Source organism: Urtica dioica, chromosome 12 (genome assembly GCF_054948205.1).
Source record: "Urtica dioica subsp. dioica isolate 48M chromosome 12, U.dioica_male_clone48M_v1_H2, whole genome shotgun sequence".
Classification (NCBI taxonomy): Eukaryota; Viridiplantae; Streptophyta; class Magnoliopsida; order Rosales; family Urticaceae; genus Urtica; species Urtica dioica.
The window spans coordinates 13,474,313-13,486,016 of record NC_142767.1 but is presented as its reverse complement, the minus strand read 5'-3'; the positions used below and the strand labels follow the sequence as shown (position 1 = coordinate 13,486,016).

At 37.6% G+C, this 11,704-nt stretch overlaps 1 protein-coding gene across 2 annotated transcripts; it reads left to right on the top strand.

Moving 5' to 3' along the window:
- Nucleotides 1-2,984: 2,984 nt before the first annotated feature.
- Nucleotides 2,985-6,863, top strand: MTP11 (Cation efflux family protein). 2 transcript variants are annotated; one of them, XM_089602880.1, is made up of 6 exons: nucleotides 2,985-3,323; nucleotides 4,734-4,843; nucleotides 4,930-5,175; nucleotides 5,427-5,507; nucleotides 5,634-5,867; nucleotides 5,989-6,863. In XM_089602880.1, exons 1-6 carry the CDS (start codon nucleotides 3,167-3,169, stop codon nucleotides 6,334-6,336), a joined length of 1,176 nt encoding a protein of 391 aa, XP_089459006.1. In that variant the 5' UTR covers nucleotides 2,985-3,166; the 3' UTR covers nucleotides 6,337-6,863. The 2 variants fall into 2 exon arrangements, with proteins under 2 accessions (XP_089459006.1, XP_089459007.1); XM_089602881.1 differs by lacking the exon at nucleotides 2,985-3,323 and adding an exon at nucleotides 3,873-4,003.
- The last annotated feature ends 4,841 nt before the right edge of the window (nucleotides 6,864-11,704 follow it).

Below are 11,704 nucleotides of genomic sequence, written 5' to 3'. Positions count from 1 at the left end.
CAAGGTCAGATTTCAAAACATCAAGACACTTATGAGAAGGGTGACCTAGACGTCTATGCCACACATGATCAGCCACTTTGTTGATGTGCGCAATGGATTCATCTTGATCAGTGAGGACATAGAGGTCTTGGTGGTTTTCACCCCTGCCAATCATCTTCCTGTGAAGTGTATCTGTATGGTGAAACCATGATAAGTGAAAGAGATAACCAAATTTGTCTTGCGTGTTAAGGCACTGATAGAAATGAGGTTGAACTTGAAACTAGGAACAAGAAGAACATCTCTCGGAATAAGATGGTTGTTGACTCTAATGTCACCAAAAAAATGCACTGGGATAGATGTGTGATCTGGCAAGGTAACTTTTGAATTCTGTAAAGGCTTAAGACTCAAGAATAAAGAATGATCAGAACATATGTGCTTAGTTGCACCAGTATCAAGAATCCACATTCTATTATATTTGTTTGACGAAATATCAGAACAACTATAACATAAGGAACCTGTGGTATAGGATGTTATGTTGACTTCACCAGTTCTGGTCTGAGGAGTTGTTGTGGTGGTGATTCGATTTGACAGAAGACTGACGAGCTGATGGCATTGATCAGCCGTGAAATTTTCCATGGCATTCAGTGCCTCAGTCTTGTTGCCAGTCTCCTGAATCCCTCATTCAGCTGCATTTGCTTGTCCTCTAACCTTCGGCTTATAACCTGGTGGATAACCGTGCAACTTGTAGCATTTGTCTGCTGTGTGACCAACCATCTTGCAGTGAGTGCAGGTAGGCCTTTCTTCCTGTTGTTGGTCTTCTTCTGATCTTGAACAGCGCTTAAAGCCATGGTGCTAGATTGATCCATATTCCCAAGCATGTCACTCTGAACAGATTTCTGCTTTTCTTCTTGAGTGATCAGTGCAAAGACCCTGTTGATTGGAGGAATTGGATCCATGAGGAGCACTTGACCTCTAGCTTGAGCGAAGCTCTCATTGAGTCCCATCAGAAACTGCATCACATATTCTGAGTGAAGGAAGGTTGCCAGATCTTTAGCTCCACCACATTTGCATTCACATTTGCAGCATGGTCTGAAATTGCTCAATTCTTCCCAAATTGCCTTGAGCTTGGTGTAGTAGAGGCCAACAGATTTCTGATCTTGAACGCAATGCGCAAATTCTCGGCGTAACTCAAAGATTCTTGGAGCGTTGCTCTGCGAAAACCTCTCTTCAAGATCTTTCCAGACTTCCATGGCGGTTTCTGTGAACATCAAGCTCGACGAGATCTCTTTTGATACGCAATTTAGGATCCAAGAAAGCACGATCTTGTTGTTGCGATTCCATTGGCGGTGAGGCTTCACTTCCTCTGGCGAAGGTCTTGGAAGCGTTCCGTCAATGAATCCGAGCTTGTTCTTCACATCCAGCGCTATCTTCATGGATCTATTCCAGGAGATGTAGTTATCTCCAGTGAGAGCTTGTGAGACGAGGATCGAACTAGTGGTGTCGGAGTGATGAAGGTAATAAGGATCGAGAAGATCATCTTCGATCGATCGCTGAGAAATCGCCTTATTGGAGAAATCTCCAGTCGGTGTTGCTTCAATCTTGGGATCCATTGGAGATGATCTTCAGTGAAGCGTGCGACCGAGAATGGAGAGAGATGCGTAGCTAGGATCGAAAACGAAGGGCGTAGAGCTCTGATACCATATTAAATCCGAGCTACGAAGAACGATAATGGCGAAACTAGGTTTTGGGAATTGAGAGAAAGAGAAGACGAGAAAGGACTGAAAAGAATAATTCTCATTCATATGTTATGTTACTGATTTGACTCGTATATAAGCGAAATCAAACAGTAATAACAACCAAAACTAACTCAGCGACCAATAAGCAAAAGACACGTACACAATTACAAAAGAAAGATAAAAGCGACAACAATAATAAAAAGGTAACTAAAAACGACTTGTCGTATAACAGTAATCCTAATAATAACCGATACAAATCATTTTTGCATTTCAATAAAAAGGAATCCGAAAGATAATTCAAAGTTGGGATAATACAACTTTATCGTGGTTTGAGAAAGAAATTATTTTGTAAACCGTGGCGTAAGTGTTGCCAAACTACACCATGAGTGTGCTCTTTCTTCATTTAGATTTTTTGTGGGAAGGTCGAGAGGGTGATGACCAAGTATTGATGGGATGCGGGGCCGAGTACTGGATGACGGTTTCGATGGATGGATACGGAAAGATTGAGTCGTCACAAGTACAAAAAAGGTGAATGAGTTTTTGGACCAAGAGATTTTAATCTCGATCTTCTTAGAAAGCAAGGTTGAAACATTTGATGAAACATGAAAATCCATTGGTGAGTAGGGTGTTAAGTGTTCGCTACTTCCACTCATGTTCGTTTGAGATGTCCAACTACTCAAACGATATTTTATTTTAAGGTATGCGTCCAGAGGAGAAGGACCTAGGCCGGAAAGGTTGATGACGAAAAATTGATTTATGAGTGTGTACATAATTTTTGACATGGCGTGTCGTGACGTGATTCTTAGTTGGATAACACTCTAGTTGAGAACAACCATCTTTCTTTGGCTAGGGCCCGAGAGAATGAGACGTTGTTGTATTCATTGACCTCCCTCACTGGAAAATGAAAATAAATTCGTGACCACTTAAATAGAACAAAAGGAGAATAGAACACTAATGCCAAACTAGTTTGGTGACCACTTAAATATAAAATAATAAAAAAAATATTTTTTTAACTATATTTCTTTATCATAATATATTATATAACTACACATTTCAATAGAATTTGCAATCCACGGTTATCAATAAAACTTTTATGTAGATCAAATATATGAAATCATTAATTAACCAATTGTTTTGCAACATATCTTTGCGTAAAAAATGAGCCTCTTTCACACGATATTCTGTAACAAACAAACAAATTTTTAATAGAATTTTCAGATATCTTCCTGAATTACCATATTTAAAACGAGGCTTATTAAATTTAAAAAAAAAAAAAAAAAAACCCTGGCTTGAGAGAAGAGCAGATGATATCTAAGCCGGGTAGTTGTTATTATTATTAGGATTATTATTATTCTTGAACTCCCTCCTAACTTCTCTGGTGCGTGAATCGCTGACCACAACAGCCTCAATCACAAACACCACGACTCTTCTCTCTCTCTCTCTCTCTGATAATGGCGAACGACGGCGACGAAGAGGAGCTCTCGCTCTTGCGACGGCCGAACAATGGCGACCGGTCGTGGCAGTTAAACTTTGAAGGCTTCCAGTTGGCTGCCGAACGAAAAGACAAAAAGCCACCTCGGGGCCTCCACGATTGCTATGGGGTTTTAGGTATTTTTTTTTTCTTCTCTGTTTCGTTCTAAACTGACTGAAATAGAGAGAATCAACTTCACTGTCTTTCCTTTCTGTATCTTTTTATTTTGTGTGCCGATCTCACAATTTTACTTTTACTTATTTGTTTATTTATCGTTTCTTCTGGTTCGATGCTTCTGCGATTCTTCCTCCATTAGTCGTTTTGGTACTTTATTATTTGTCTCGTATGTACTGATTAGATTATTGTACGTGTCAGATTATTTTATTCTGCTGATTTCCCTTTCAATCGGGGTTATATATCTCTATATGTATAAATATTCCGTTTTCAAACTATGGGCGTTTTTAATTTATTTATTTATTGTGATTCTGTTTTGTTTTCTTTATTAATTTGATGTGATTTTTCTGTAATAGTCAAACTATTCTGAAATTCTGCGAGGAAAAACAATGATTCCCAGGTTCTGCATTGGCGGTTTTGATATTATTTTCGTGATGGGTCATGTAATCCTACTGCAATAAATTGTGAAGAATCTTTGAAGAGCCTTATATAAAATATAGTTCTTTTATGCTGTTGGTTGAAGTTTGACGATGCATATAAATACGAACAACTATAGAATTGATTATCTCACGACTGGCTGTTTTACTTTGGGTTGTTCCATAAATGGGTTTGTGGAATTTGAAGGTATTGGTTGCAGGTTTAGGTAAGTCAATTGTTTTCTTCTCTTGTGGTCAATGGCTGCTCTACTGAGTTAGTATAGAAGTTTGACTTGTGTGTGATTTTGCTTTGTGTTCGTTACTAAGCTAAGCTCTTTTTTGTTTTTTCTTTAATTGGTATTGTATCTGGCTTTTGGAATTTTCAGTTTGCTTTGTTTTTTGTTCTCTAGTGAATTCTTCTATTTAGGTATCTGCTTCTGGATTTCAGAACATTTAAAAAAAACAGTATTTTCCCAGGCGTGTCAGAGTCACTTTCCGTTTCCAGTTTTTATGCTTGAACGTCTGAATTCCTTTTTTTTGTCAAACACCTGAACGTTAAGTAATCAAAAGTGGTCATGGTTAAAGAAGAGATTCAAGGTTTTGGCAAGTCCACGTAAACTAATCTTAGAATGTAATCAGCAACCATTCGGGTGGTTATCGTTATGTCTGGGATTAGAGTCCCACTACCCAAATTAAGGCTTTGTATATTCGGATATTGCTTTCAAATAAGTATGAGCATCAATATGAGTGTGACATGTACCCATTTTGTTAAGACTAGTGGATCAAGAATATATTCACTTTCTTTATCCCACCCACATATGATGCTTTACTCTTAAAGGGAACCAAAAAAAAAAGATTGTTGTAAAGCTGAGTGCATATCATCTGATGATAACATTACTAGCTTCACTTTATAAGGTTTCTATGGCTTCCATTAAATTATTTGCTTGATGGCTACAGGCCCGGAAGATACGGTGGCCGAGTACTACCAACAGCAGGTAGAAATGCTTGAGGGATTTAACGAAATGGATGCCTTGGCCGAGCGTGGTTTTGTTCCGGGGATGTCAAAGGTACAGTCATTCTCTTACTGTCTTTGTAAAGTAAAAAAACACGTGATGTATTCTCAATTGAAGTGATTCATTCGTCTTGGTTGCAGGAGGAACAAGAGAGTTTAGCGAAAAGCGAAACGTTTGCCATCAGAATCTCGAATCTTGCAAACATGGTGCTCTTTGCAGCGAAAGTGTATGCATCGATCAGAAGTGGTTCGTTGGCCATAATCGCGTCTACGCTGGACTCGCTTCTCGACCTTCTGTCCGGATTCATCCTTTGGTTCACTGCTTTCTCTATGCAAACACCCAATCCGTATCAGTACCCTATTGGAAAGAGGCGTATGCAGCCATTGGTTAGCTCTCTCTCTCTCTCTCTCTCTCTCTCTCTCTCTCTCTCTCTCTCTTAACCAATTTGGAATTTACGGGATTGAATTTTCTGAGAGTCCTCTCTTGCTCTTTGACGATAAGTGAAACTATGCTGTCATGTGCATGATTTATAACCGGATATGGTTTGCTTTGGGAAAGGGCAGTGAGTTCAATTATTTGATTACGAGCATGAAAACAGAGAGAAGCATCTTAACACTTGATTGTCTTTGGTGTTTAGGGAATCCTCGTGTTTGCCTCTGTCATGGCCACTCTAGGACTGCAGATCATCTTGGAGTCGGTGCGCACCTTAATATCTGAGGCAAGCAATAAAATTTTGTGCCTGACTCTCACTTCTTGAGCTTTTAATGATCTACATCCACTTTATAAGCGTTCACCAAAGTTTTGTCGTGTGTAGCTCATTTTTTCTTTATGTGCTTTCTACTAGGAATCCGATTTCAGGTTGACCAAAGAGCAAGAGGAGTGGGTTGTTGGTATTATGCTGATGGTAACGCTGGTGAAGTTACTACTGATGCTTTACTGTCGCTCTTTCACCAACGAAATCGTCAAAGCGTACGCACAAGACCACTTTTTCGATGTCATCACAAACATCATCGGCCTCATTGCTGCGCTTCTCGCAAACTACTTTGATGCGTGGATGGATCCCGTTGGAGCTATAATCGTAAACCCCTCTCTCTCTCTCTCAGATTTCCACTGAACTTAACTCGGAATCAACAGTCTACTGTTGGGTGTTAACGAAAATAGTGATATGTATGTAATATTTTTTTGTAATTATTGTTCAGCTGGCATTGTACACGATCAGAACATGGTCGATGACGGTGCTGGAAAACGTGAACTCTCTGGTGGGGAAATCGGCGACCCCAGAGTACTTGCAGAAGCTGACGTACCTTTGCTGGAACCACCACAAGGCGATACGCCACATCGACACGGTGCGGGCCTACACGTTCGGGTCCCACTTCTTTGTGGAGGTCGACATTGTCCTCCCCGCCGACATGCCCTTGCAAGTGGCTCACGACATTGGCGAGTCCCTTCAAGAGAAGCTCGAGCTCTTGCCCGAGATCGAGCGCGCCTTTGTGCACTTGGACTACGAGTTCTCTCACAAGCCCGAGCACGCTCGCTCACACTCCTAGTCTCTCTCTCTCTCTCTCTCTCTCTCTCTCTCAAGCACTGTACCGACACGACCTTTCTGCTATCCATAGAGCATTGATTCATTCAGAAACAAGTGAATCGAAAGCCTTGTAACGTATAGATAATTATCCCTTTTGCATCTCCTAGTTCCAAGCCACGCAAAGCTTGGACATTTGTCTGCTATCCGTTGAAAATGTAAAAATGTTTGCTTTTCTCTGGATGAGGTTGACTTTCAGTGAGTCGAGTAGGGATGGCCGTGGATTGTGGCGGGGATCGTAGAATGTTTCTCTATTAATGTCTTTATTATTAAGAAACCACCTTAAAATCTATCCCCGTCTATACTTTAAAGCTGAGACGGAATCAGGAATTAGCTATTACAAAAAAGCGTCTCTATAATGGTTTCTAAACCTGGGTGTTTAGTCAGAACGAGAATTATGTTCTGAATGAACTGGAATTCCTATCCTTAATGGACTGCCATGTTCCGGTCCAAGTAGTGTTGGAATTTTGGCCACCTAACGTTCCGTTTCAATTAATTCCGGCCCTATTCACATGTAATAAAAATAATTGAATCCTAAAAATGTAATCCAATATCCCGGGAAAAAAAAATTCAATGAATAGTACCAGAACCCAGTTCCATAAATAATACCATAACATAATTCGAAGACTATAAATAGTGATGGGAGTTTTGTTCCGTTTTGAATGCTTACTTTACTTGAATTGATAAAATTCTTTCTCATGTGTTTTAAAGGAAATGAAAATATTATCCACCAAATGCAAATAAAATTATTTGGATTCCCCAACAAGATACAAACGGTATACACAATAAAAAGTTGTGGTAAGCATTTTGGTGTATAAAGCCAGTAAAATAAAAATAAAATTAGAACAATGAAAATATTAACGTCGTTTCTGTACTATTTATGTTATAATATTGCTCAAGGTAAAAAAAAGTAATACAATGCAGTGTTGGAAGTTGGAAGATATTGAATGAATGAGAATTATGAAATATGACTATCACAAGGGAAACAATATTCATGTAACTTTATTTCATAATTAAATAAACTGCTGGGTCAAATTTTCGCAAGATAGAAATGACACCTCAAGAGCAAAAAATGACACATCAAGCCCGTTCATAAGGCCAAAGCCCACAAGCAAACTCACGCGACAAGCTCCGAGTCAACACTCATAAAATATCTTTCAAAAGAGACTCTCAAAAAATGTTTTCAATCTAGACTTCTTGAAAAAGCTTCAAGACAAAATCACAAAAATGACCACCCGATCGGCCAAAGAAAATGACCACCCGGTCGGCCAAAGAATATGACCACCCGGTCGACCAAAGAAAATGATCACCCGGCCATCTTCACTTGGCCAAAACCACCCGGTCGTCTTCACTCGGCCAAGACCACCCGGCCGTCTTCACTCGGCCAAGACCACCCGGCCGTCTTCACCCGGTCATCTTCACTCGGCCAAAGACCACCCGGTCGTCTTCAATCGGCCAAAAACCACCCGGTCGTCTTCAATCGGCCAAAGACCACCCGGTTGTCTTCACTCGGCCAAGACCACTCGGTCGTCTTTACTCGACCAAGACCACCCGGACATCTCCATCAAACCAAGTACTTCTCACGAAACCCCTTGGCTCCTATAAATACCTCACACATTCACAACACAAAGTAAGTTTCTCTCAACTTGTCAAAACTCTATAAAAATCACACTACAGCTCTCTCTCTAGAAAATATAGAGACAAGTACAAATCGTTCACCAAAAACATAATACAACACGACTAATGTTGAGCTTCGGAGCGCGCGCCGAGAGAAAACCCTCCGCGTCCCTCTAGATTCACATTTTCTTTGTGGTTAGGTGACGGTGCAAGGATTCGAAGACCTGGCGAAGAACATGAAGAATGTCGAAGATCCGAAGACCCGGACACTCGAAGATCCGAAGAACACGATGAACGCGAAGAACACGAACACGTGAAAAACACGGAGAACGTGAAAGATTCAAAGGGTTGAAGGCTCAAAGAAGCAAACATTCAAGAATTCAACAAAGAACACGATGAACGCAAAAGATCCCAAGATCCGGAAACTCGGAGACCCGAAGATCCGAATAACATGAACACGACGAGAAAAGAAGAACTTCACCAAACCCAACTTACGTGCGATCATAAGGTCCAGCCCTAGATTGAACCATGTACGATTTTTAGTGCTAATCCAAAAACGCGATTAACAAAAACCATTCAAATAATACGTATGAATAATAAGTAAGAAGAAAAATTATCAAATCGAACTAACATCTTGGAGCGTTATGACGACTTTGTCGGTGAGCAGCCGATATCTCACTTCATATGTCGAGAATTACATCGACTTTTTCGGCTCCATAACCACTCATTAGAATCAAAATTAAAACTAAAAAGAACCATAAATGTTAAATATCTCTCTCAAACCATTTGAAAATAAATTTTCGAATTATTTTTTTAGTCGCCGCTCAAAAGCGTGTGAGATAAATAAAATCTTCACTAGAGAAGAAGTGCCCACTAGCTACCGTAAAGACTGCAAGAACTTACATGATCCACTATGAATAAATAAATTCTAATTTGCTCTTTAAGATCTTCTAGCTGTAATGAGAGTGTGACATGTGGCATATAGGTAGCATTCTCTCGCTATGCCATGTCATCGCTTCTAGAAATATTTCTCAAAACAAATTTCAATGAAATAATATCAAATCAGATATATAGGTTGATTTCTTATAGATTATATTTAAGAAATTATATGAAAAATAACTGGCACCATGGAGTAGCCACCAATTTTATTAGATCTTTTATCCTAACTGGACCTTAGCAAAAAATTTAGGGCTTTTGTCGCTGGAATTTTGAAAACAAGTGTTCATTTCGTGTGGTATGGTTTGGTATTGGCATAATTTAGTTATGTTGAAGGCTTGAAGCATTGTGTAACTATTTGTTCAAGATTTTATGGAGTGACCAATCATGTGTTTTTTCACGCGCGAAATCTATCTATCTAATTACATATTTTAGTCATACACGTTGCTTTAATATCATTCATTCATTCTTCTGGCCGTCATCGACTATGAGTTGTGCTTTTCAATCTCTGTGTGCACATTCATGACAAAGAATTGCTCATTATTTGTATTTGCGTTTGATTGTTGAATGATCTTTAATAGAGGGTTGTATGGAACATAAATGGATATTTTATCTAAAAAGATTTAGATTGCAGTTAATCAAGAGACGAATGTGACGACTGTATAAGAGGTAGTCTACGACGTAGGAGATCTGACACAAATTCTCTCATGAATCTTTCTTGTGGACTCGACGACGCAGATGCCTTGGCACAAATCTATCTTGTAAATACAATCCATGGCAAAGTTTCTCATGGGTTGTGTCCGCGCCAGGGATCTACGATGGTGGCTTCGCAAGATGATCCATGGAGTTAGCGTTAAGGACTCATGCGAGAGGTCCGCATCAAGGGGTCCACGATGACCGGCGCATCTACGTCTTGTTGATTTAGAAAGATTCAATTTTTCGAAAATCATTTGAAAAGTTTGAAACTTGCAAATCAAACTTTAAAAATTTAGTCATGTTTTTACAAATTTTTAATTTTTTTTTCAAAACACAACTACAAATGCATGAAAATCACATTTAAAATAAAAAAAAAACATAAAATTCTTAAAAAAAAAAAAGAGTGAAACTTACCCATATAACAAGACATGAGGATACACAATTAAAGGTTGAGGTTGATTATGTGTATTGTCAAACATATATTGTATTGAATTTAAGATTATATTAGTCTTTTCCATTTTTTTTTTCCTGATAAAGTCAAAACCATATTGTAGTTAAATATTATAGCTAGCATGATTTCTGAGTTCCCTTAATTTTGGTAAGGACTCAGCAAATCTAGCGTGTTAGCACATCATCTGCTTTGCTGTCAAGCAGAAAATATTATTTATATAGGAATCTCTTTTGGAGATTTTGAACTAGCCCCAAAATACAGTCCAAGTTCATTCGTTCCTTTAAAATCGCCACGTTTTTTATTATTTTATTTCTATATTTTACATATATATGATCAGTCATCTGCACAGTGACGCTATATGATGAAGATTCAGGTTTATTTTCTTCATATAATAATTCCTTTTATTTTTAATTCCTTCGAAAAAAGGGGGAAAAAAAAATCCTTTATTAGATCAAATTGTTTCTAGAACGCCAAGTAGGATATAATTTACCTTTCTTTTCAAAACTATGAGATAAATTACCTATGTAGCATGATGATCGTGATTATATATTTTCTTAAACAAAGGAAGGGAGAAAGTGATTTATCATGATAACTTTTTTTAATAACACTAAGTATTTGATACATGAAGAGCCGTATCGTCCTCTTACACGTACAATGTTGCACATATGAGCTTATTTTCATATTTCGTATGTCTTAGAAACGTATTGACTTGGAAATTTCCGATTTCTAGAGAACTTGGATTTTAGGTGGAAGCTGTGTAAACTCCCATAGTAAAAAAAAAAAAAATTGGAATAAGTGAATGATCTAAATTCATACGTTTCTAAATATCAATTCAACACAGACTTATACTGCCATCATTATTTTTAGATGAATAATAATAATGATAATAATAATTTGATGTGTATCCGCCCTTGTTTGTAAACTTGTAATCATTTGTTTATTGGAAAAAGTCTATGATGTTTTTATTTTTTTTATTTTTTTATTTTTATAATATACAAAGGTCTATATCAAGGATTAAAATATCGATACCGAAGTTTTGATTTTACTAATATATCGAATATCGACTGATATATCGACGAGTATCTTATAACAATTTCAATACCGATTAGCGATGATATATCGACAAAAATCATATAACAAATAGATATTATGTATATATCATTTAATGATACATATAACAATTATAATATATATATATATATATATATATAACATATCTATATATATTTATATCTATAAATATACTTAATGAATGAATATATAATATTTATTTGAATTTTGAACCGTTCGATTTTAACTTGAAACAAGGGAATACAAAAAATAAATAAATAATAATAATAATAAAACATGAATGATGTTATTTAACTAACAAATAGAATTCGCCTTGTGAAACTAAAAAATTGAATGAAATTATTCCATCTAAACCTATTTATCCTCAAAGGTCCGATTAGCCGAGGCGCAAGACAAGGCCATGCTTTTCTTCGCGATCTCTGCACGGATTCACGGCAAAAGAAAAAAATCGGAACAAAACAGACCATACAAAAACAATTTACAGATTTATTTGCAATCATTAATACATCTTCTTCTCTCATCAATAGCTTGATCTTTGAAGACTCCACCAAATATGGCCTCT

Bases quoted from the DNA above. Each gene is read 5' to 3' on its own strand.
- MTP11 (XM_089602880.1), top strand. From the start codon at position 3,167: ATGGCGAACGACGGCGACGAAGAGGAGCTCTCGCTCTTGCGACGGCCG. The intron at 5,176-5,426 runs GTTAGCTCTCTC...TTTGGTGTTTAG, and splicing joins AGAGGCGTATGCAGCCATTG to GGAATCCTCGTGTTTGCCTC. The intron at 5,508-5,633 runs GCAAGCAATAAA...GCTTTCTACTAG, and splicing joins TGCGCACCTTAATATCTGAG to GAATCCGATTTCAGGTTGAC.